This window comes from Falco peregrinus, chromosome 2 (assembly GCF_023634155.1).
Source record: "Falco peregrinus isolate bFalPer1 chromosome 2, bFalPer1.pri, whole genome shotgun sequence".
Lineage (NCBI taxonomy): Eukaryota > Metazoa > Chordata > Aves > Falconiformes > Falconidae > Falco > Falco peregrinus.
This window is the reverse complement of record NC_073722.1, coordinates 79,674,069-79,700,174: the sequence shown is the minus strand read 5'-3', so window position 1 is coordinate 79,700,174 and position 26,106 is coordinate 79,674,069. Positions and strand designations below refer to the sequence as shown.

Here is a 26,106-nt window from a genome sequence, read left to right as displayed (position 1 = left end):
GAAATCCATTAGCTGAAGTCCAACCATGCTGTCTTGGTTCTCCCTCATGTAAGAGGTCACCAAATTCTGGTCAGGGCATATTTCACAGAGGCCCAGCAAACAGATATTTTCTTGTGTTTCCAGCTTCAGTTATTGCACTGACATATTACGAAGACTTAAAACTGAAGGAGACCACCAAACTTTACACATCACATCCTTAATCAGCCCTAACCAGAAACAGCAAACAGTATTTAATATGCAATGTCTAAAGCATAGCTGATAAAAACCTAATCGTATGCAAAACTGTGTTCACAGCAGCCAAGATTTTGAATTTCTAGTAAACTCAAGACATTACCTGTAAAGGCAAGGAAATTATGCTAAGTAGGACAGGGAGCAAATAAATTTGCAAAGCCTAGCAGGGCACAGTAAATTTACAGATGTTTGCAATGTATTATCTTCAGGTAAAAATTAAAGCTAAATCTTCTTACCAAAGGAAAACAAAAAAAAATATTTTAGGGAACAGCAGTTCTGTCACAACAATCAGATAAAGAAAGAGTAGCAAGGACGTGCTCTTCTTAACGTGCCAGGCTGAGTGCCACTCACCGCTCCCAGAATTTCCTCAGTTGACCTTTTCACAGCAAAGCAAGTTAATCTACCTAATTTCTTGGCCATAAATACACAAACCCCCTCACAATCCTAACCACTGGTTTCACTGTGAGGTGTCTGTTAGTAGCGAAGAGTCAGGTAGCGGGCAGCATCTTAAACCAACTGATTCTAAGGCAGGAGTCTATTAATTAGATCAGTCCATCTTAATGGTACCACGATTTCCCTTAAACAAAGGAGATGCAGGGGATGTGGCAAGATTGGTGATTGCCAAATAAAAAGTAATTTAAAACAAAACGTGTTATCTGCTAAAGAATAGCTTGGCTTGGTATCAGCAAAACCGTAAGATTGTACCTGCATGAATACAAGCACATTGTTCAGCTTACCCTCCTTCTTACGAAATTCAATATTGCTTCGTTGAATGGATTGTTATTTGCCAAGTTAAGAGAAAGAATGTATCAGGCACTGAACTATAATAAGTGTAACCACTGGAGAAGAAAACAAGGCAAGCATATGACTTGGATGTCTGCAAAGTTAGAAGAGTGAAAGAAAACAGCCTCTCAAAAGCCATGAAAATACAATGTATGTTGCTACAGTCCAAGTGCGTCGTTCATTTTTAAAAATATCTTTTAAAACCATCATCATAGTAAATGCTGCCAACCTCTAGAAATATTCAAACGAGCACATTTTTTTAATCACATCCAGCTTTGGTTCGGTAGAAGTAGTAGCTTTTGTATGGATTTATGAACTACATTTCAACTACTTACAAATGCCCAACACAAATACCCGGGGCAGGACGGAAGCCGACGTTACGCACGCTCCCTGCACGCGCTGCCAGAGGACTCACAACCCGCCAACAGTGTCCACCAGTTGCCTTGAACTGGGGGGCACAGCACGCTTCTGGGAACACAAGCCACGATGTGGTTTTATACAAGTTCCAACCTTTCCACAGCATCCAAAACCAACTGGAAACTGAACTGCAGAGTCAAAGCGTTGCTTGATGGGGAATACTACTATCCAGTTAAGTACCGGATCAGCCCTTCTCCCGAGCTGGATGTGGGAAGAGCCTGTGCCCTTCGCATTCCTGGGGCTCTTCGGGGCTAGGGTCGAAGCTCAGACGTGTCACTTCGGTGGGGGCAGCAATCACTCGGCAGCGCCTGAGCGAGCCCTCCTCTCCCCAGGCTCCATCCACAAACAACAAAACCAAAACGTGACTCATCAGGTAGAGGCTGTAATATTTTCTCTGGTCCATGAACAGCAACAATAAATAATAATAAATATATAAAAATAAATAATAGATATATAAAAATAAATAATAAATATAAAATAATTAAATAAATAAATAAGCAACAACAGGCTTGCCTACGGGCTCAGTGAGAGACAGTATTTTGTATCTATATATAGCAATCTCTCTCTATATATACATATATATCTAATCTATCAAAGCAAAGGGCTCAGAACCATTACTGCCGCCACTCCTCCCGTTTCATTAACCAGTGAGAAGACCCTCTCCCTCCCCTCCCCTTCCCTGCTTTGGCCCTGGCAGCTGGGTGGTTTGCCTCCCAGTTCTACAGGACGTGTTTTCAGAAGATCCACAGCATGAAAAATGCAAGGGCGTGGGAAATAACTAATGTATCTCCAACTTTAATTGATTTCATTACTAATGTATAGGTTGCTATATAAGTACCAAACCCCAAGGTCATCAGTAGTTAGTTACACAATCTGAAAACGCAGGGTGGTGTCACAGTGCCTGGAGCCCTGACACCAGCAGGACTAACGCAGGTCCCGTTGTCTCTGAGCCTTGTTTCCTCTCTCAGGCTCTCAAACAGGCCCCTTGGTGCAGTAAGAGGCACAGCAACTGTCTGGTGTTTCAAGAGAAAATAAATTTTAGATTTTTAAGAAATGTTTTGTGATAAGCATGAAAAAAGCATGAACCATCACTTCAGCTGTACCAGCTAAAATACAATGCTCCGCAGTCACTATATAGCTAAATGAAGGTGGAATCCATTAGTCATTCAGTAATTATGGAATATGGTATTAAACTTCAGTCTTCTATTTGAAAGCAAGGTCAAAATAAAAATAAAAAGACACTAAGCGATAGCATGCATCATCTTGGCTGTCATTTTCTTTTCACACCAGATGCAAGGAAGCTCAAGGATCAGGTCAGACTGTTGAACTAACATTTAACCAACCATGAATATTGGTTCAGAAAGAAAATTATAGACAACACATAAAAACGTATATAGGGATAAAAACAATGCCAGTTTTCACTGTTTTCATTTGAAGCCATAGGAATTAATGTGTTCAATTTATTTTTCCAGATAATTATTTTTACTAATACTATGAAGGAACGTAAATCTGGAAGAAGGGCAGCAAGTCTCAGAAAATTAATTGATAATAAACATAGGGAAAGGAATAAACAGGTAAGGAAAATCTAAAAAAGACTGAATTCCCTGGTTCCCAGCACTGCACAAAAATCTGACTTGGAAAATCCCAGACTACCTATGTTTTAAAGGCTAGTTTGCCTCCAAGCATTACCAGAGACAAATTCGTAAAGCAAGCTGAAATATACTCTTCAAAGTTATTAAACAGGCACAAATATTTGAAAGCATAGTTTTCTCCAAGAAATGTGAATCTTCTACCTTGGTCCTACTTTTGGTTTTTTGTTCAGTTATGTATGAAAAAAGAAAAATTACCACCATCACCTAAAAAAAAAAAAAAGAAGAGAAATATTCTGGGTCAGTTCTTACACAGATATAAAAACATGCTGATATAAACACAGCCATGATAATTTATATTAGCTGCAGAATTTTATTAAACTGAGTTGCTGCCAGACTGTTTTGTATAAATAGCTCTATAAACAGATATCTGTTAATCCAGCATTTTAACACGAAAGAAGTGCCAGTGTTACTTCAAACTCGAAAACTTCAGGAACAAGACAATCTCAGAAATGATTGGAATATTTATCCAATATATTCCAAGTGAACATCATAAGAAAGTATTTTGGAATAAATAAGTATTTAAACCATAAATCCTGATTAATTACTGCAAGGGATTTTTCACAGAAAAGAGTTGCAAGAGGTGGGGTGGTTTGCTTTTTTTTTTGCTGTTGGCAGGACAAACCCACCAGGATAGCTGCTAAGAAAGCATTTAATAAAGGTCATACTTGAGCCTTCACAAGCAAGAGTTTTAATTAACGCCCTAGCAGTCAGCAATTAAGTTTGCACATCTGATAGCATTTCAACATAGACTGGAGAACTGCACCAAGCTGCATACGACTGCGTGGCAATCGCTAGGGTCAGCAGTTCAGCTTCTCGGCTTGTTTCAGAAAGCAAATGCCCTTGGACAGAAACCAGGGAATGTGAAGATGCTCCTGCCCCGATTCAGCTGCGCCCTGGGATCACATCCAGACATTAACATAAGAGCATCCCTCATACAGCAAGCTGAAGCATATGGTAACAGTTTACACCCAACACCAAAACCTAAACCTAAATGCACTGCCAAGGGACAGTCAGCTTAACTTTTTTTGCACAACCAGCATGAGACACGGCCAGTCCTCTGATGGGGGATGGATGGAGCAGGTCCATTGCCATAGAACATTTTCAGATTCACCGTAACCCACAACAATTACAAATGCAACGAGCAAAGCAGAATCTGAACTGAGGCAAGGAAAACCAGGCACTGCCAGGACGAGTTGTTCTACTGCTTGCTAACCTTCGTGACGTTCCCACTACAGCCCTGGCAGCCAGCTTGTCCTGTCACTGTAAGTTACGGACCAAAAATCTGAAACACCCAAGACGTTCACTCAGGATACTCACAGCGCTGAGCAGAGCCTCGAGGTACCGCAGCCGCCGCCATGGCCTGTGGCACTCCCTGTCGTGCAGGATGGGAACCACTGCCCAGGGTTAAGGATAAAGTAGGATCCAGTGGCCGGGCTTGGGCAACCCCGCTTGGTTCCTCGCACAGATGGGGTGCAGGTGCCAAGCAGAGCAGGTGCAGGCACACCAGCAATTGCACGACAGCCCCTCGGCACTGACCCTTCAGCGAGTACTGTGGCTTGCCCAGCTGTGGAAGACAACTGGGAGACACCATCAGACCCTGCTTCAGCTGTGACACACTGAACCTCCAAACATCTCCACACAGCTTCATCTGCTCCTCTCTTTCTTTTTCTTCCCAGAGTTTTGCTCTGCTAGAAAAGGCTCTGTCGGTTTTCTGATGCTTAGTTCAGCTCTTAATCATGCCATGCACTCTTGTATCTCCTGGTTCTCTGACCTTTGTTTCTTCTTGCTCCTATTCTCCTTTGGAGGTGCTCTGGGGCCTGAGAGACCTGTTGTACAAAGTGTATTTTACACACTCCTTAAAGCTAGCTCCACCCTGGCACTGGCAGCGTGCACAGGCTAGCTCACCCCCAGCTCACACAGTCAGGGGTCTGCACCCCGAGAATTCTGGCTGAACATTTTCCAAGCATTTTTCCAGACTGTGGCATTAGTATTTTGCTTAAAATAAACTAGTGAAGAGCATACCTCATTGACTAGCGTAGACTGTCCTTGCAGGCTTCAACCAAATGTGGAAGGTGACCTGCAGGTAGTAGTAAACTAAACAGATGATCTTCCCTGAGCAATTGCATTGGTACATCAAAGTGGACTGGTGCTGTAATCACACAGTCTTTAAAACCACTGTATTGAGTTATAATTATTTTAGCAAAATAGTGAGTTACAAGGCTAGTGTTTTTCTCAGTAACTGTGTGGAAAAAAAAATATTCTTTGTTTATCAGAAAATTTCCAGCATGGCGTATATTCCAGGAATATAGAAGTTCTTGTGATCTTTAAGAAGGGAAACTGATCTAGGGAAACTAGACATGTCCAACTGAATTCAAGTTATTTCAAAAACATGTGAACAAACTCTTCCTTGTTAACAGAACAATGGCTAGGTGATTAACGGGCAAGGATCTGTCAAGAAGCAATTGTGCCCGACCTGGATACTGGGTATCAGGTATTAGGGTGGTGCACATCATGTATCTTTAACAACTCTATCAGACATTAAATAAAAGCTGGGAGCATGCAGTCTAAATAAACCCACCATAAGACAGAGGGAAATTGTACTCCAGAACAGTCAATTGTTCCCTGTCAGAGTGAAAAGTGTTCAATTAGATTCCAAAAAGTAAGTAAAGGCTAGTAGCATGCTGCATTTTCATAAATTATTGACAATAATTAGAGAGCATGTTTATTAAATTTGCAGATGACATCTGGCTGGAAAATGTTCCCAATTTGTTGGAGGATGGGGCTGACATACAAAGCACAATTAACAAAATGCCTTAAGGGGGAAAAAAACCCTGTCAGACACCAAGTTCTGACACTTGGGTAGGAAACAACAACACAGGATGGGAAAAAGCAGGCTAAGTAACAGTTCTACGATCAAATCTGATAAACAGGAGACAAAAAAGGGTGGAAGGAAAAAAAGGAGAAATTATGATTGCAGTCTGAGCACATTAACAATTATCAAGCCGTGATGGCAAAAAGTGTCATACAACGATGTGTAATCACAAACAGGCTTTGCAAATTGGATGAAAAAAAAAAAATATTTACTGCTGCTTCTCTTGGTTTTTCTCAGACTGTAGGCTGACTGCCACGTCCAGTTTTTCTACAGAGATCTAGTCTACTTAGTGAGAGGTCAGGAAAGAGCAAGAAAAATGATGAGCGCGTTACAAACAAGGGAAGACTGCAGGAGCCAGGGTTGTCCAACATACTGAAGAAAAGACTAAGGGGAGGTTCAGACAACTTGCTTTCAATACATAAAGGTTAGCTGCCATCAGTAAGAAAATAAAAAGTTCTCCACGTTAGTGTGGTCGTAACATTCCTCAAGGGGAATTTCCTTTAGATATCAGGGCTTCTAGCAGGACAGGTAGTTAGAATCTGGTTAGTTTGCCTAAAAATATTGTGAAAACTACTTCTTTTGTTTATTTTTTTAAAGAAACAAGTTAGACAACAACTGTCAGGAGCAATTTACATCTACATACATAACCTTTTGCTTTGGGCAGAACAATGATTGGGTAGTTTAGCATGATGCTTCACTGTAATAAATACTGACATACATAATTTTTAAGATTTGAATATGCTACATAGAAAATTAAGTATTCAGAAAAAGCTCAAAGTTATTTGGAAACAAACTGAATCACATACTTAGCTCATGTTGCAGTGCAGAAATGTAATGTTTACTTGCAACCAAAACAAAAAAGCCAAACAATATTCCCCAACTATTTGCATCCTTTACCGATTTCTACATAATATTCTTGCAACTAAACAGTTCAGCAGCAAACACAAGTAATTTATTTTCAGCACCTTTTTTTCTCCCCCCTATTTCCTTCAAAATTTGAAGTGATTGGAAGACAGTGTTTTTATGTAAACTGATGGCTTTAAAGAATAATGCTTCTAAATTAAAAATGTTTCACGTCTGCACGTGTATCAGTTCCATAAGAGTTTTTACAAGACATTTTATAATCAAGTCACTAAGACAGAACATTATAGTAAAACAAATCAGCTTGCAAATACATACAGTATTACAGCCCAATAATTAAAATCCCTTTATTCACCATTACCACAGTGAACTGCAATTTATGATGACATGAAGTTTAGTACCTGAACCAGAAAAAAAATTAACTGTAAAATCATTTAGCTTTAATAAAATCCTTTGATATTTTTAGTGTTCCAAGACATGCAGAAACAATCATTTCCAGATTCTTTCACGCCAAATAGGAACATTTAGCAAAAGTTTTATTTTCCACTTGTCTGAAGCAAATCAGGGTAAACACTGGACATACGTTTTGAAAGTTATTATATATTGCGATATACCAATATTGTCTTTCTATTTATATTAAACAGTAGCACCATCTACTGGTCCAGAAGATCCTTTCAAGCTTTAGAAAAAGCTGTGGAGAGTGATCCAGCCAAAATGATGCAAAATGCTACTGAAAGTAAAATGTAGTTTTTCAGTCCCTGGATAGGCAGTGGGAGAGAAAAAGAGAAGTATCATGTTGTCATAATAGATATCACTTCACCAAAAGAAAATAAAAAGTTAAAATAAAAGAACTAGGGTTTCATTTTATGACAAAATGAATAAATCCATTAACATGAAATGGTAAACTTTATACCATTTTCTTTTATATAAAGTTTGTAATGTATTTGCTGCTCAAAAGAGTTTAATACAGATAATCTATGGCACCATACACTTATGAAAATATTTACAGAACTAATTCAGCAATTTTTCAAAGAGTATTTTTAAAGGCCTTTGCCTGTTTTCAGATTATTTTTAAGCAGTAAGCACTTATGCATAGACTTCTAAAATGTATGAGAAGGATAAAAGACTTGGTGAGTGACAATGACTTGGATAATGAACATGTTGGTCTTTAGTCTGGCGAAACATTGATCTGCAGTGGGGGAAAGAGAGAACTTCTAGTTCCTGATCCAGAAATGTGCCTAACACATTTTACACAGTTACCAGAAACATTAGGAAAGAATATGTCTAATGGCAAATTAGGTAACTATGGATCCTGGACAGATTAGCTAAGTGAACCCGAGGATTAAGCTGCTAGTGTTTAATGCTTCAAATTCTACTTAAAAAATTAATTTCTGCCATATATGTTAATATCCAGTAGAGTAAATTAGCCTGTTCTAGGCAATCACTGCCGTATGTATGAGCTTAGGATCTCCACATTATAGTAGCCGACAAGGCCAACTAACCTCCACCTCATTTTTTGGTCCTTTGGTGAACCTGACCCTAAAAGTCTAGTCTACTTGTCCATGTGATTATTAGGACAACTGTTCATTCCCCTGCCCACACTGAAAGAACTATCTCGAATAAAGGCTGCTCTAGGGCTGTGCCTGACATCCTCCTGGCCCTGCTACAGTCTTCCTTTACTCCTACTGCTGCTCATACAGTTACGGAACTCAAATCTTCATTCCTGTAAAAATTGTTCACAGTTCTTCATCTTTCGTGGAAAACTTAGCATTGTATGATACGACTTTCGGCTTCACAGTGCAATACTTGTAAGGAAGAGAAACAGAGATAAGGAAGAGAAACAGAGATACAGCTGTACACCGACTCATGCTGTCCCTACAGCTAGAGGCAAGCAGAAGAGATCAGGTAAGAGACCTAATAAGATTACCTTGATTTCTTTAAATACAAGGACTCCCCACATTGCAGCAACAAGGCCAGGACCCTAAAGGATAAGATTCATTTGTACATTACAGCTCTTCATTAAAATGTACTGCCTTCTCACTACTGTTCTCAAGGTGGTTGAATTTTGTCCAGATAACAAATTTAGGCCTTTCCATTCCACATAATTACAGCACTCATGGCAAAAACATCACTGAAATCTTTATAAAGTAAGACACAGTAAAAATATTCAAGAATGGCTAAAGAGGCAAGAGACTTCTTTTTTTCAGAGGCACAATTTCTTTTTAAATTGCACTTTGGAGTCTGTGCTGGCTGTTACACATTCTTGTAGTAGGCTCCAAATAATACGCCTTACTTCAGTCCAAAGTACAGTCCATGACGTTACCACATTTCAGAGGACTATTCAGGTTTATTAGCAGCTACCATGGATATTTCCAACGTTTCCTTTATTGGCATGACTAACTAGTTGGACAGAGTTTGATTTTATCGCTCAGTACGGTATCAAAAGACTGGAACATACATGCATTTCCTGTATAGCAGGCATCTGGACAAAGCACAAAGCCAGCCAGCCAGGTCAGGAAAATACTGGTTATCTCCGATGCTGCTGTACAGATTTCCTAGCTAACAGCAGACAGTGATACACAACGACAATTTCCAGGCACTCTTAGTAATATTGTTTTTCCCCTGTGGGAGCAGTGATCTGAATTTTCACGACTGATGAAAAAGTATTAGCTGAAAATGAAGCAAAAACTGGCTCTGTAAATGCTTCCCATTAGAGCTGTTCCCAGAAACAGATGTTTGGACAGTGATCGTCTTCTCTCCATCTTCTGTACAGCTGACAGGACACAGATTCAGGCCAGCAGGAAACTGCCTCACACCTGTGGGTGCTGTTTCCTAGTGAAATTACCAACTATTATTTGAATAATAGCTAAGGTGTTATTTCACTTTTTAGATAATGTACACTGTGAGAGGAATGTATTTTAGAAATTAAACAAATTCTAAAAGGAATGTGATGAACAGCTGTCTGAAATTTACTTTGGGATGAAATAAAGCAGCAGTTCTGAACCTGTGGTCCAGACCGGCAGTTTCTCATCTGTGCTGTCCTTACGTTTTTCATTTCATGACTTTACATCCTTGCCCTTTAGGCATACTGATAACTAAGTTACTAAAGCTGCTTTCCATTAATCCTTCCAATTTATAATTAGAATGATCCCAAGCCTGTCTTTTTTTCATTGCACACTGCAGAGTTTATTCTGATTTACTGCATCTTGAGGCAAAGCTTAATCCCTATTAATGTTGTTTCATTAGTTTGCTTCTAAAAATACAGCTGTTCAGCAAAACTTTGGTTTTGATACTTAAGAAATTTCATTTGTCAGAAGTTATCCGCTTTTGCATCACCATCTAGCAGATTGGGAAGAGAGTAAAGGCAAAGTTTTATTTTTACATAGTAATGGAATTTATGCAGCTTCTGGAAATAAACGGTGCTTTAAAGGTTATGGTATCATAACTAGGAATAAACCAGACAAAATGGGCCAACCTATTTTCCCCTCATTTGCATAAGAACATTTTTTCAGCAATACCTAATCTTTTCTGTTTGTTCAAGAACTGTAAACAGGAAATATACCTGACAACCAAAATGACTGCTAGACGATAAAAGTCACAAATAAGAACATCCAGAACAAAATGTACTTGCTGGGCCGAAAGCATAAAATGTTTCTTTTAATCACTTCAGTTTACTACTCAATATTGATATAGTTCTGACTACAAAGCTTTGACTTTTACATAGCCTCAGGACTCACACTTTCAATTCTTCTGGGGTTTTAAGCTTGGCATTGCCAAGATGGTGCCTGTCACTGCCACATATCCTCCTAGAAAACCAAAGCCTAGCACAGACAAGCAGAAAAGGCAATGTATACTCTTGATTCAAATGCTTTAGACATGTCATAATTTCAACTTAATTCCACAAACAGGAGGGAAAAAACCAAAAACCTTCACTTAATTCTAGTCAGAGATTTTATTTTTTATATACTTACTGCAGTAATTATCGGAAAGCTGACCACAGCGCCGAGATAGTGATTGGCTATGAACCAACAGCAATTGGCTATTGCCCAAAGCACACCAGAAACAAACCCTAAAAAAACAGATCCCAATCATCAACATGCACAGTAAGGTATAGACAGCAATTTGTGGAACATTTATATTTGTAGCACAATACAGAAACTGTATGTATTTTAGTATGCTAACCACTTTAACAAGCTGGCTCTGATAATCTAAACCAAAGGTCAAGCGATAAAATTGGCTAGTACAACTGAAGTAGCAAATTAAAGTTCACAATTTTCTGGGCAATGCACTCTCCACTCTGGCAGAATGAAATTTTGAAAACCTGCTGTATGCAATGTCATTTTGTTCTAGCTTCAGATTAGAACAAAATTTATCACTGTTTCTTAACCTTAATTAATTAACCTAATAGGAGTGATCTTTCAAAAGAGACCAAAAAGTGAAAGGTGAATTACAATTCAAACACATACAGCTTGAACTAATTATTGCAAAATGGTCAGAATAACTGAAATTAATTGCTAATTTTAATAAAAGTCATACCTGGCAATATGGCTTGAGGATAAACATTAGGTCTATTTTTCCTGACTGCGCAGTAGATCAAAAAGTAAATGGTACTTGTAAGAAATATTCCACTGAAGTGTGCAAAAACATAATCTAAATCTGAAAGAGAAATGACAAAATTATATCAGCCTAAAACATCAGTTATTAATTTTAACTAACTTTATTTCACTGACAGCATTTGCATAAGAAAAAAACCACGTAAGGTGCTACTGCTAACAACTCACATTCAATTGTGATGAAGACAGCGGCTAGTCTGACTGGATGGAATTGGTCAATCACACATACATTAAACATGAATTAATTGCTGCGTTGACCCTAACATTTTTTTATGGGCTTTTAGGCATTTCTGCCAGTTGTTATTTTTGGAACCTTAGTAATAGTCAAACTACTGAATTGGTTTATTAAAACCTTAAGAAAATCCTCAGATGAGGCTACAAAACTAGGGTGGGGATTTTACATAATTACATCCTGTCCTGACCATCTACACCTGTGTTCCTGCATAGCCTTGTTTGTTTTCTGTACATTTAAGGGCAAGACAACTCCACGTATCGTATAAGCTAAACACAGCACAGTTTTATCCTTTTTAAAAAATCTTTAATAATGTATCACAATTTTGACCACTATAATCATTAACAATAATAAATCCCTTATGGACTTCATTTGTGCTAAAAAAAGTATTTCCGACTTGGCAAAGCAGAAGCAGGTAGCAAGGTGATCTCTATCTCCTTGGAGCTGTAAATTCCCAAGAGGAAAGGCAGCTACAGTGACGATAACATCTGTTTTGTCTAGCTGGGGAATACGTAAGTTGCAGTATTCAAGACAAATCGTATGTGATGACAACAAACAATTTCTTAATGAGAACATTATGCGGTCTCAGCAATACATTGCTCTTAAGACCTGACAGACTATACACTAAACCTCAAGGAAAATATTTCTGGGGAAATTGTTTGAAATTGCCAATTAGACTTACATCAAAAGGTTTCCATTTCAAAACCCTACAAGGTTTTAATTACTTATGTTGTTATATATCTCTTCTGATCATCAGTTTTGATCAAGCTCTTCCTCTATCAGTGTACCAATTGGGCAACTGGCAGCCTTGCCCTTGTTTACCTCATGTTCCAGGCATACAAATTTTGTGTTTTGAGAGTGCTAGTATCTAACGCCTTCTGAAACATAGCTACGAGTTATTATGGTATCCTCTGGGCTGTTTCTCACTGTTCTTTTAATGGTGTAATTCACCTCTGAGAAAAAAGGAGTGCTACTACTATGATTACGGCGACATGTAATGCAGAACTGGTAAGCTGTCACAACATATTTTCAGGCACATCAAGAATTGCACTCTATGCCTTTACAAAAGCAGGAGAACACAATATAAATGAAATCAAGTAGAAGTGATCTATTAGCCTTTACCAAATTGACTTGCTCCTGTGTACACAGTTTCGTTTCTTCTTCCATGGTCCTTGATGTAAAGCACTGGTACAAAACTGGAACCATAGAGTATTCCAGCTACTACAGCCAGACTACATCCTCTTTAAAAAGTGAAAAAAAAATCAGAGAAAATAGCCTAGCGTTAATTACGGAAGTAGAAAATCCACACAAGCAAATCCAATACAGCAGTTAAGACTATGAATCATACGAAAACAAAAGAAATCAACTAATTAGGTTTTCTTAAAAGCAGAGCTAGGAGAAAACAAACAAAATAATTAAAATGCTCCATCCCTCAGCTTCACTGTTGCAGTCTACTTATTCTTTGTAACTATTATAAACAACCAGGTTTGTTGTCTTTTTAGTCCCCTCCTCCACCTCCAGATCATTGTGTTCTTGGCTGCCTCCACTCCTCACATCAGCCCCTCACTAGCTGCTGCTTCCACCTTGGAGCACTTCTGCTATTTCCTTACCATACTACAGTGCCTTCTCCAGATGTATTCACTTGGAAGCCACACCTGGAAGTACGTTACTAGCACAGGCTCCTTCTATGCTGGAGTGCTAATCAACCAGGTGATAAAAACCAGCTCTGTAATAACTTAGCTCCTATTGCTACTTACTTTGCCAAATGTTGTTCTTTCGTAGTATTAACTAGTACTTAACTGGCAAGATAAAGCACACTCAACAGTGCAAATTAAATAATTATCTGTGCAGCTATGTATGTATAGATACGCACACTACACTAGTACTTTAAAAACTGTTATTTATTAGTGCATGGCTGTGCTAGGAAAACCACAGGACACAAATTCTGCTCTTATGCTGTGCTCATCAACTACTTTCTCTGGCTACTTGGCCTGTACCAGTAAAAGAACTGTTAATAACTTACATCAGCCTCTTTTTTGCTGGAGAAAATCTGTCCACCCATGAGTCAGATGCATCTTCAGAAACATTAATAGACTGCAAAAACCAAGGAGTTTTCACACAAGTTTAGTTTAGTTTGATTAAAAAAAAAAACCACCAAACGTCAAACACTGTATTAAACAGAACATTTTGCTCTAAGAAAACAAAGTGAAAATGGAAAGAGAAACAAAAGGAATTTAAAGAAATACTCTGAAGAAAGAAGAATTTTTATTTTTTTAAATAAAATAAACTGATAATTGGATCTCTGAACCTCAAAGTTTACAACTATGAGTTTGGTTATGGACTTTGGGTTTACTACATAATCGAGCACTTGCTAGCCATTTTTTTTTTATCCGCATGAAGGTAGATCTGACTTTCAGAACTTGTCCTTCCTCAAATGTAAAATGATTTCATCTACAGAATTTATTTATGATGTAGTTTTTTCTTTCGTTGATAGCTCTGGTGTTACTATCAGAATACTAGGACTATTTGCAAACACGGAAATAACCACACTTGCCCATAGCATAAAGAAATTGCAACATCCCTTTATTCTAATCCTGCAATCAGATTGTCTTCTGTGATTTGGTCTGGTAGACTGCACCTCTTATGAACATGGAGCACAGACAGAAACTCTCTGTTCAGGTAGCAACTGAGCACCGACCTACAAGAGTAAGGTACAATAGTACTAGCAGCCTACTGCTCTCCAGCTTTTGTTCTGTACTTTGGGCTCCCAAAGGAGCAACAGCCAATCTAGCAACCCTTGTTGGCCTCCAACCTGTGTCACAGCTGATGCTGAGAATCAGCAATTCTTGACAATCTCCTGGCTCTGTAATGTGGCAAAAATCTGGTGGATGAGAATCACACGCCGCTGTCTTTCATCTAAGCACCTTCCTAATTTTACAGTTTAATTAAAATTGCTTCCTCTTCTCTGGTAGCAAAGTAATACATTTTATCTTTCATATAACCTCTGCCATAACGAAAAAGGACTACTAAGGGAAAAGCTTTTCTGTTGCTCACATTCAACTGGATATGCAAGATCCCTAAATTAAATACATAAAACTACATACATTTGCATTGGTTGTATTCCACCATAAATCCTAGAAAATCTGATTAACATTAAGCAACTTTCTTGTTTTCAAATGGGTATGTACTTTCGCTGCTGTAAAACAACAACTGTAGAGTACTTACACTTTCTCTCAGTAAAGGTGTGCTTTCTAATGAAGCTGAAGAAGTCTGGACTTCAGTTTTTATAAAAAGAAATATGACAGCACTCAGAAGAGAAAAATAGACCAATAAATATCACGTCAGCTCACAAGGACATAACATTTAGTGTCCAGAGACCAAACATATTTGTAGGCGTATTACTTTGTTTTCATTATTGCCCTAGAGTCACTTCAATGTATTTTTAAAATGCAATTGCTTTTAACAGTCTTAAACAACTTAAGTGGAAGTATATAAATTAGTCTTTGTATTACTTTATAGATCTCTCCTCTATGTAATGGGATTGAAATGTCTCCATTTTATAGTGTGCAGTTACAACCACATGTTAACAACAGCTGCTTTAGTTAACAGTGCCCTTTTGTGCTAAACCACACACACGATGGAACTCTGCACGAAAATTCTATATGGAAAAGCTTAAACCTGCACAGAATTGGCTCTGTGCTCAAGAAACTAAGTTCATTTTCAGTCTTCTATCATATGTGAGTGAGGGAATGCTGCTCCTACAGGGGGTCAAGCATATGTCGAAGGAGTATGGCTCAGTGGTGCTCCAGTGCACGAAGTGAAGAAAATGGAGAAGAAAGGGTAAACGTAACTACTTGTGCCCCAGCCCCAGGAAATCAGGTAAGTATGTGCAACCACAACTGGCAGGATCTGTTTTTATATTTTTATGAGAGCTATTTTAATGATTTAGAGATTCCTTCTCATAATTGTAAACAGAATGTCTCCATTTAAAGAATGACTCATCTCCTACTGAAGGAATAAGGATAGATATGAAACGATGTCAGCTTCCTCCAGAGGGACTAGACAAACATATACCGGTTCCACACAGGAGGCTAAAATGAAATGCATGCTTCTGAGCACTGCAGAGCAACATACACAGGCTTTGTGCAGCTTGCCAGGAAAACATATTCTGTCACAACCATCTTCTCTGTTAATCACTTGTCCGTAATATCTCAGAAAGAGGCAGGAAGCAGGTGGTGAGTTGAATGAATTCAACAAGGCAAAAACAGCAGTACTGCTACCATTTTCTGGGTACCATACAAAATCATCTGCTACACCTAATGGTAATGGGTAAAAAGCTGTGGACTCTTAGGAAAGAGGAAGACTGCAATCCAAATTCGTGAATCTAAGGCAGTGGCTCTTCCACAGCAATCAAGAATGGCTCCACCATCTCCATGTTCTTAATGCCCTTCTTTTTCTAAAGGCATTAAAGTGCATTGGCTGCTTAGCACGCTTATGGCAAGCCTACTGCCCCTAGGATTTAGGGCCAGTGTTACGTTCCTAGAAAGACCTTCCTGGCCACCCAGCTGGAAAGCAAGAACACTGCTATGTAACAAAGACCCTCTTTCCTGTGTTTGGACCAAAATGTGCACTTGTACAAATCATAAACAAAAAAATAAGAGTAGAAGCCCTTCCAAAGATCCCAAAGGGCACCACTGTTGGGCGATGTTGTAAGTGTGGCTTAAGTTACAAGACAGGGAGCTATTAAGGACTAGAGATAATGCAAAGCGTCTGGCTTTTCATGGACCCTGAAGGATCTGGGAAGGGATCTGCAGTTAAGGGGAAGGATTTGTACCCCGACAGATCAGAAATCAGACGTTTTCTCACCAAGATTCTTCTAGACAGTTCTTCCTCTCTCACAAACCTGGGGAAGTGAGCCACTTGAACAACCTAGCTAGAGACAATCCGTGCATCACTGTTCTGCCTTGGCCATGCCTATCAGCATAAAAACACATTTCTGCAATTATGAATACCCATTTCACCTCTGTACTGCATATCATGTATGTTTCTATTCTGACATACAACACTGACCAGGTATGTATGGATAGCTCATGAACTGTGCAGTAAATCAATCTGCAAAAAATACTTCAATACATTTACCCTTTAGTTATATTGTCCCTGTGGTTATTATATTTATATTTTACATTACAGAAATCTATTTTAAGAATATTTTTTTACCTTAAGAGTGAAAGTCCAGCTCCAATATAATTTAAGATTGGTCTGGATACCTCTTCTGGGTCAATTCCAAACCAGCCAAACCTGGAAAATTTAACCAGTTTCACTTAGTTGCACTGACTGCATACAAGTAGTTAGATTATAACCCAGTCTTGGAAGACTTTACTCATGTAAATAATTCTGCTTGAGTTTATATTTGCAATATTGGATCAGCGCTTCAGATGACTTAAAAAAGCTATGTTTACTTTACAAAATTAATCTTTAAACTAATTTAATTTACACTGATTTTTTTTTTTAATCTGGGTATTTAAAAATTGAAGTTAATTTATCTTATCAGCCCAGGCTGTAGAAGAAAAAATGCAGTGTACTAGTTTTACATTAACAGGGACATTATTTATTCACTCAATTTTGTTAATGAACGTCATTGGGCATTCCTCTTCCTATTGAAACAAAGGAAACACTAGAAGATAAAATAATTAACCTGAGTACTTTCCACTGAAAGGGAAAAAGAACTCATTTCTATGATAAATACTCTTTATTAGTGATAAGTGTTTTTATTGCAGTTATTAATGAAAAATTAGCAACGTTAATTATGTATGACTTAAACATACTCACCTTGAACTTGCCCAACCTGTCAGCAAATTAAAAGAAGCCCATATCAAAAGACCAAGAGCTAAGCCAATAGTCTTAACAACAGGGACAACTGTGACATTGCCTGAAATACAAAAAACAAAATTAAAATCAATTTAAAAGCTTGACTGTGATCTTGCATATTTAGCTTTAGATTCTGTGACTGTTCAGAAGGCAAAGAAATTCAGGCAACTCTTAGGTGGTAGGAGATAGTGTTTTAAAAACTTCCAAACATTAAACGTGGACTTTTCCTCAGTTCCATTTTAATAGTTATTTTTGGTGTGAATTTGCTGCTTGTAAGATAAGCATAATAAAATGCTATTTGCTGTAAGGGTACAGCTCTGTTAATACTGAGACTTCAAAAAGTCAAATAACTACTACTTTATATACAGAAAAGTTTTTATCACTGCTTCTTTTTTATGAAGAGTTAGGATTACTTTGCATTTTAAGGAATAGAATCTCTTTATCCTTACCTGTAGCCCACACAAAACCCCCAACCATAGCCAGAGGCCAAAACCGGGGGCAATTCTGGATTAAATTGACCACCAAAGAAACTATCCATATGGAGGCACAGAGAATCCATTGGAAGAACATACCTACGGAAAAATCAAATGCACATAACAGAGAACTTGTAGAATACTGCACGTGTGAATCTCTTAACAATATTATATTTTAGATAAAACAGTACAGAAAAAAATCAAAAGGTGGCCACCTCCTTTGTGAATTTCTGGGAACTGTGTTACGATATATTTTAAAGATGCATTTTAGGGTGGGGTATTATAATTCTGTCAGTCTTTTCCTTACCATGCATTCTTTTTATGCAGCTGCAAAAGACGCTTTGCTGGACAAAGTTTACACAGGCCCTGAATCTCAAACATACAAAAATCTTGATAGGCTTCTGACAAAGAGGCTATTCAGTTACTGCAAACTTCTCCCACCACCCTAGCAACAGATAACACAGATGACTGCACAGGACAAAACTCCTTCAAAGCTCAGGGCTCAGGCTGTTCCACTAACCCAGGACACTGAGGATGACAAAAACTTCGGACAGATCTCTTCTACCTTTGTAGATTATCTAAAGGATCAACAAGGCAGACCTGTTAACTGCATGCCAGGTGAGCTAAGACTTTCACTTTGAAGTCTAGCCTTGTCTTGTTAGGACCATATTTGGCACAAAGCAGAGAGAGGTTATATCCAGCCTGTAATGCAGATACCATTCCTGCCAAAACATAATGGCAGATTTATTCATTCAGGAATCTGGTAATTGTCTATGCTTCCTATAAACATGCAAATACAACATGAACCTAGTACTGTAAAATGATAAAATTCCAAGCAGGAAATAGAAGTGATTGCTTCCTTTTAGTAAGTCACCAGATAAAAGTATTACAATCTCAGTTTTTGGTTGTTTTTATGTTAGGTCCACAACTGAAAGGCAATACTCTAAAGTCCAACAACTTTTACAGTATTAAAACCACTGTGTATTTAAGAATCCCCACAAGGGTAGGAGAAAGGACATTTCACTCTCCATTGCAAAATGCTCATGAAACATACAACATCACTGTTAAAATGCACACCACCACATAAAAAAGGCTCTTCTAAAGATTTGCCACATCCTGAACCAATACATTACTGCTTTATACCCTAACAATAGCAAAGAAAATTAAAACACGTTTTATGGATTAAGGCTGTGATGATATTTGTAACTCTAGCAATAGAAACTCTCATATTTGCTGGTAAAAATACTATTCCCATTAGGAAATATACCAAAGCCAACAAAAAAAAAAAAAAAAGTTTACCATCACCAGTATTAAACTTCTTAATAGGCACAAAGTTTGTCCCAAATAGAAGGATAGCTACTGTGGAAGAGGTAAAGCCAATAGCTAGATCTGTTCCATTGCTCATGTTAAAGGTATTGTAAGCTTTCCCGATGTTCATCTTTGCTCTGAAGATGCCTCTTTTTGTGGAGTTGTTTTGCTGCAGGTCCTTACAGATTCTGAAATCAGAAGGTGGAATTAAACACATGGAGTATTAAATTCAGAAATCTGAAACATAAAGGACCCTACTTATCCATTTCTTAAATCCTGGAACGGTCTGCAAAGCATACTGTAGAATCCCATGAAACGCTGTCATTGTGAATGAAGTAACTTAAGAACAGATGCACCAAAAAAAAAAAAAGACAATTTTTTGTTCCATAATCTGCTTCACAGAAAAGCATGTTAGAAAACATGCAACGTGAATGCAGAGATGCACTACAAGGTTTTGAGGATTTGAATCTGTGAGGCCTACGGGAAGCCCTGATGCTTTAGGGTGATGCCCTGTCAGGATATTCTTTATTCCAGTAGCCAAATCACACTGGGGTGTGTAGAAAAAGCAGTGGTTAGGCAAAATCTGAAGTGGCAGAAGAAGCTACAGCAGTTTGCAGCCCCACTGCCTAGAAGTCAGAAACAGGCACAGAGATTCTATGGATGCCACAGTGAGATCAATGTAGGATCATAAAGTAATCACAGGAATTGCTCCAGCTAATACGAAATGTCCATAAAGCTTCGTATTTTCTGTGGGGAACAAAGGGAGAAGCTGCCTCTCAAAGTTTCTTCATTCATTCCACATAACTATAATAAGAAAGCAAATACCTTTTTAAATTTATTGTATCCATATCTAAAGTAGTAGTTATTAAATTTAAATTATCCCTTCCCCTCCTCCCTTTTGGTTTTTTAAAGTGGGAGATTCATCTTGAGGTTACACTCAACAGAAGTACCACATATACACTTTCAATATGAATTAAGACTTCATAGAAGAGGTTCATGGACAGAACTTCATGGACAGAAGAGGTAGCTCCGAGGACAACTACAGTAACATGATCATTGCATACCACACTTAAAAGACTACATGTAAGAAAAGCATTTGGAAATTTAACTTCAAATGGCAACGGGATACCTAATATGCTGTCAGTATAAAGGGGCATATATATACATATATAAAGTTACGCATCCAATTCTGTTGTCATAGTAATGCTATTTATACTGAATCAAATTACTTCCTTATGCAGTTCAACATCCACCAGTGGCGGTGGACTAGCTACTGCCTGGAGGAAAAAAGCTGAAATAGCATGGTGGAAATTCTGCCAATTCTTGTAAGGGGTGCTGTGACTACACTCTATTAAAAAGGAAGAAATCAGCAACTGCACATGCTTTCATCTTATTTTACCCGGCAGCCTTACCTTCTCTGGAGTCCTCAGGACACTGAGAACTGCATCTGCTGAGGTGGTGCTTTTATCTACAGCTTCAGCAGGGCCACCAGTACTGGCTGAAATTAATTATTTGCATTAGCAGGTGAAAAGTTCAATCCCACAACTAATATGACCACTTAGGTTCTACAATTTTCCCCTTTAAAATCTTGAAATCCTCAGCATATGTTAAATTTGAGTACTTAATGAAAACAGAGATGACATTTAGAAGCCACATCATGAAGGTACAATGGCACCTGGGTGTTTCCATTTATCTTTTTCACTCTTCATCTCTCTTGCCTACTTAAAGGACTAGCTTCTCCTGGAAGTTTTCACTCTATTTAAGACTCTTCCAATGAAGTATGTCTCACCTGGGACCTGTAGACACTGAGCAGTGCAAATAACAATGCTAGGGTTTCTTCAAAGACTGACTTCACAGGCTATGGAACACTGTGACACCACAAGAATGGATTAACACAGATAAAGGCCTAGATCAGCAATCTTCACTCCATCAACCTTGACTCATGGAGTGAAGGCATTTAATTCATTTAGTGGGTAAGTAAGGCACAAGAGCTGGGTTTTGCACAGGAACTTCATCCTGCTAAGGACATAGCAATAAAGCTGATTACACTGTACCTCCATGAATGCGGGACTCAGCACTTTAGCCTTTAAATCACTAAGTCATTATGCTGGTTAAATACTAAGAACCTTTTAAATCAAAAAACCAGCCTTTTTTATTCCGTTAACGTACAGAGAAATGTTACTTCAAAAATATTTTGGTTTTGTATCTACTAAGAGAAATCCGTGTGCTGTGGGGCAATATACTTTTCTGCTTGCTTTTTATAATCCAAGAATCTCTACACTGTGCACATTGAAGTCTTGCGCAATTGGAGAACCAGAATCATGACACCAAAAGCAGAAACACAACTTCCAGTTAATGAAGAAAGAGCATTGTTTCATTCAGACTGCTTAAAATTTGTTGGGCCATTTAGCTCCACATCTGGCTAAATTTCAGACCCAACTTTCAACTCCATTTTCAAGCCTTTAAGAGAAAGCTCAACCGGACAAGGCCTGGAGCAACTTGCTCTAACTTCAATGATAGCACTGCTTTAAGCAGAGTTGACTAGATGACCTCCAGAGGTCCCTTCTTGTACAATTGATTGAAGGTCAAGCGCAAATAATGAACCGGCACGCCTGCACCCGCTTTGCACACCAGAGAGCTTCAGAGAGTTCAGTAAAAGCCTCTTTTCTTATCTGCAATCCCATGTTACTGCCAGATGTGCTTGCAGCATACGTGCCTTCAAAGACTTATAGCTACTAGATGCCAAACCAGACGCGCTTGTTGAAGCTGCTAAGATACTAGAATATAGTGGTTGTATCTGAAACTCAAGCAGAGACAAATGGAATAGTTGCTGTTACTGAAGGGTTTTTTCTCACCCAGTAGCCCTTAATGAAGGGCACTTGGGGTTTCCAAGCTGCAGAGGAAATATAATGGAATTTTGTTGCCACACACTGCCCTTATCCTACTGACTTCACTGGTTCACTTTGCTGGAAGGTTGCACTCTGTATTTTCACAGTTTCCTCAGAGATGTGCCGCCATTTTCTTCCTCTGTACAGACACAACAAATGATGATGCTCCCTGAATGCAACACTAACATACTGCTACCCTCTGGTTTGACCAGGCAGCCGTGCAACCGAGCAGCCTGCCCGAGGGCATCACAAGCTTTCACCTCAGGGCAGGTCCGACAGAACAGGTATTTTTAAAGGTGGTGTGCCACACTGACATATGCGTTTCTCCTATCGCCTATTTGCCATCAAGGGTGGCTATGCCCATCCTGGTTTTAGGAGGCTCCGATCAGACCCGAGGCGGCTCTGAGCGATGTCCTCAGGGGACACCACGGCCCCTGACCAGCTGCTCAAGAAACGCTTCTTTGCGTCCCTAAGACGCTCCCTCAAGCGAACGCCGCAGTTCGGGCAGCAGCTCGGAGAGCGCAACGCACAGGCGCTGCGGGGCCCCGGCACCGGCGCACGCTGCGCCCAGGGGCTCCACGGCGGCCGGGCTCCCGTGAGGCAGGGCCACCAGGCGGCGGGGCAGGCCCGGCCCTGGGACCGCGGGGCGGCACAACCGCTCGGCAACGCGCCCCGGGAGGAGCTGAGGAAGCCCCTCCAGCCGGGCACCGCCCTGACCCCGGTGGCCGCCGCGGCGCCTCTGACGGCGCTCCGCTCCCCGCTCCCTCAGCCGGCGGGGCCCTCCGTGCGGCCCGAGCCTTCGCCGCGCTCCCGCCACCCCAGCCCCGCCGCGCTACCGCTCCGGCCTCCCCCGCCGCTCCGGCCTCCCGCCCGGGCCTGCGCAGCCCCTCACCCCGTTCCGCCTCCTCCCCATCCGCTTCCCCTCGCCCCGTCCCGCCTCCTCCCCATCCGCTTCCCCATCCCGGCGCGGGGCGGGGCTGAGCAGGCGGAGGCCGGGGCGGGCCCGGGGCTGCTCCGCTCGCCCGTCCCCCGCGGCCGGCAGCCCCCGTGGCGGCGGGTGCCCGCCCGGCGGGGCGCAGCGCGGGGCGAACCCGTACGTTCAGGCGCGCAGGGCCTGCGAAAGCGCTTTGCCCTCCGCGGGCTTAGGCGGCCGCTGGTGGGGCGGCGCCGCGGCTCCGGTGGAGGCACACCCGTGTGCTGCCGCGCTGCTGCTGCCCAGGGGCATTCCAAATCCAGCGCCGTGCTAACACCGCGCGAGCTTCCTAAAGTAACGTTTCCGATTTTGCAAATCAAATCTGCATCACCCATAATAAAGACACACGGTTTTTTCCTCCGGAGACAAAGGTCTCAGCCCCACGGACTTGGTAGAGCTGGAAGTGCACCAGCTATCAATTATTGTAACATAATTATCTGTCCATGTGACATTTAGAGAGATGAACTGTGGAACATCTCTATGGAAACAGTTTAGCTGCAGTGCATCCAAGAAAGAGGAACAACATCCCTTATGATAATCACAAATGTAGCCTCGGGGGGAGAAGTGCGTTTGATTCTAAAGGCAATGTGAGTCTACATGTTACATTATTCAGAAAAAAGGAAAACTAAGAAAAATGTTAAACCTTTGCAATGAACTGCCTGCACACAGAAAGCAAGAGCATGTACAGTAAGGGACCCAGCATGAATCTACATCCTCTCAGGTGTCCAGGGATAGAGAAGGGTGTTGAGGTTTGGCTCAGAAGAATCTTGATACTGAACAAAAATGTTTTCCAAAAATCCTGCCCCTGGTTTCATTTGGAAGAATGGGTCTCAGAGGAGCCCATCAGCAATCACTTCTCATTACTGTCCCTACCCCACTTGAGCTGATACCCGTTCCTCACTGTTCCATCTGTTCCTCACTATTTTTCAAACCACGCTGGTTTTGGAGCATTACTCTCCTCATTAACACACCAGTTGAAATTACACTGAGAGTAAGCAAGAAACTCTTCAAGTACGGACAGATTCCAATGCGTTCACTTGTGCTGTTTGGTTTTATTGAAATCATAGGTTGTTGGAGATGAAAAGTATATGGGAAAGGAAGTCCATGAATGCAGAGCATTTACTAAAATGGAAAATGACAACGTTCATATTTCAAATTTCAGAGCCTTTTATGAATATAACAAGTGTCCACTTCAAGAATGCCTTTTATTGCAAAATGCTCTACAGTCCACCACAGACAGTATTTTGTTCTTTGCTGAATCACAGCAATTTCTGCAGTCATACCTACAGTGGGAGGAACCAAAGTGAGACATCTTGGAAAACTAAAAAGCCCAAGTATCTTTAAATCCCCTCTCCCTTAAAACTGACATGACTGACTGGAGCAAGAAGGAAGCGTTAGATGAAGAAACGGGAGATGTATTGCTTCAAAATAGAGAAGTGATACTGGCAAAAATTAATACCTAATCTGACATTTTGGAGCAAAAACATACTAGCTGCTAGGTAGCTTTTTTTGTATTAATAATAATATTGTTACCTGTGCGGTGTTACAAATGGTTTCCTCTGTGTTTTTCTTAAGTCCTCCAGCTGTGGTATTCACTATCCCCAAAGGCTGTACTTCGTCTAGGTTAAAGAAGGAAGATCACCTACAAAAGAAGCTGTAAAAAAGGAGTATGAATTATAATTCAGACGAGAAGGAAGAAACTGTACTTGGTAGGACAAAGAAGGATGCAAAGGAAGGCTATAGGAGATGCCATAGGGGAGGGCGATTTATGTGTAAACCCTATGAATAGGTGGTTTTGAGAACTTTCTGGTGAATTAGCGACTTTTTGTTATTTCCGCAGAAATGGGTTACTATTTGTCCTGGTTTCAGCTGGGATAGAGTTAATTTTCTTAGTGGTGACAGGACACTGATGTTTTTAGTTGTTGCTGGGTGATGTTTGTGGTAAATCAAGGACTTTTCAGTTCCTTGGGCCCTGCCAGCCAGAGGGCTGGGGGGGCACTGGAAGTTGGGAGGGGACACAGTCAGGGCAGGTGACCCGAACTGGCCAAAGGGATATTCCATACCATATGACATCATGCTAAGTGTATAAACTGGGGGAAGAAGGAGGAAGCGGGGAACATGTGACGTTATGGTGTTTGTCTTTCCGAGTAACCATTGCGCGTGATGGAGCCCTCTGTCCTGGGGGTGGCTGAAGACCTGCCTGCCCATGGTTTTTTATTGTCTTCCCATCTTCAGAGATTTGAAAATGGAGCAGAGCATTTCAGTAACTGGATGGTGCTCTCTGAGGTTGCCAGCAGATGGCTCAGGGTGCAGGAGGTTGTGACTCGTGGTCACTGGCTCAGCCCACCCCTCTTCTGCAGGTTGGCCAGAGCCTGCCTGCTAGGAAGACTTCCGAGCCTTAGCTTGTCCAGCACCGTCCGTAGCACCCTGGAGGACAGTCCTTCACATAAATAGAAGTTGATCTGGTTTCTTCTACTAATGCAGGTATGGGTGGAGGTGAATTTCAGAAGTTAAACAATTGCAAAGAAAATAACTGCAAATCTGCAATTCAGCTCTTTGTTTACATTTTCAAACTATATTTAAGTTCCCCTCTTCCATTCATTGCTATTCTGCAATATCAGTTCTGATATTCCTGTGTTCCTAAACATAGGAAGGGATAACACTGGCCATGAAATATGGGTATATAAAGAAATGACACGAGAAGCTGAGTTTAATGGATGCAGATGGCAATACCACAGATGTAGTTTAGGGCAAGGAATAAATACAGAGTCTAACTGACATTGCAGGGTAAATATAGGTAGGCAAATTGCAATAACGTAGGCCAGAATTTGGTTAGACAGCTAGCATTGTTCAGTCCAATCTTTCAAAAAATTGGTCTTGAATATTTTATGACCGCAGAGGAAGTACCCTAAGGAAGCTTAGTAATGCCCCTTAG

The 26,106-nt window shown here is 40.2% G+C and overlaps 1 protein-coding gene across 5 annotated transcripts; it reads right to left on the bottom strand.

Annotated features, from left to right (window-relative positions):
* Positions 1 to 1,795: 1,795 nt before the first annotated feature.
* Positions 1,796 to 23,107, bottom strand: TMEM144 (transmembrane protein 144). Of its 5 annotated transcripts, none has more exons than XM_005232535.3 (12): positions 20,723 to 22,554; positions 19,302 to 19,498; positions 17,979 to 18,101; positions 17,491 to 17,590; positions 16,879 to 16,959; positions 14,887 to 14,968; positions 13,685 to 13,755; positions 12,784 to 12,902; positions 11,353 to 11,472; positions 10,788 to 10,885; positions 8,744 to 8,797; positions 1,796 to 7,574 (listed from the first exon to the last, which is right to left on the bottom strand). In XM_005232535.3, exons 2-12 carry the CDS (start codon positions 19,438 to 19,440, stop codon positions 7,491 to 7,493), a joined length of 1,071 nt encoding a protein of 356 aa, XP_005232592.1. In that variant the 5' UTR covers positions 19,441 to 19,498; positions 20,723 to 22,554; the 3' UTR covers positions 1,796 to 7,490. The 5 variants fall into 5 exon arrangements, with proteins under 5 accessions (XP_005232592.1, XP_055652228.1, XP_055652227.1 ...); XM_055796253.1 differs by lacking the exons at positions 1,796 to 7,574; positions 8,744 to 8,797 and adding exons at positions 8,805 to 9,648; positions 23,035 to 23,107 and having other exon boundaries at positions 20,723 to 20,808; XM_055796252.1 differs by lacking the exons at positions 1,796 to 7,574; positions 8,744 to 8,797 and adding an exon at positions 8,805 to 9,648 and having other exon boundaries at positions 20,723 to 20,808; positions 21,100 to 22,554.
* Between the last annotated feature and the right edge of the window lie 2,999 nt (positions 23,108 to 26,106).

Bases quoted from the DNA above. Each gene is read 5' to 3' on its own strand.
- TMEM144 (XM_055796253.1), bottom strand. From the start codon at position 19,440: ATGAACATCGGGAAAGCTTACAATACCTTTAACATGAGCAATGGAACA. The intron at 13,756-14,886 runs GTAAGTACTCTA...TGGTTTTTGCAG, and splicing joins CACCTTTACTGAGAGAAAGT to TCTATTAATGTTTCTGAAGA. The intron at 12,903-13,684 runs GTAAGTTATTAA...CACTTTTTAAAG, and splicing joins CCAGCAAAAAAGAGGCTGAT to AGGATGTAGTCTGGCTGTAG.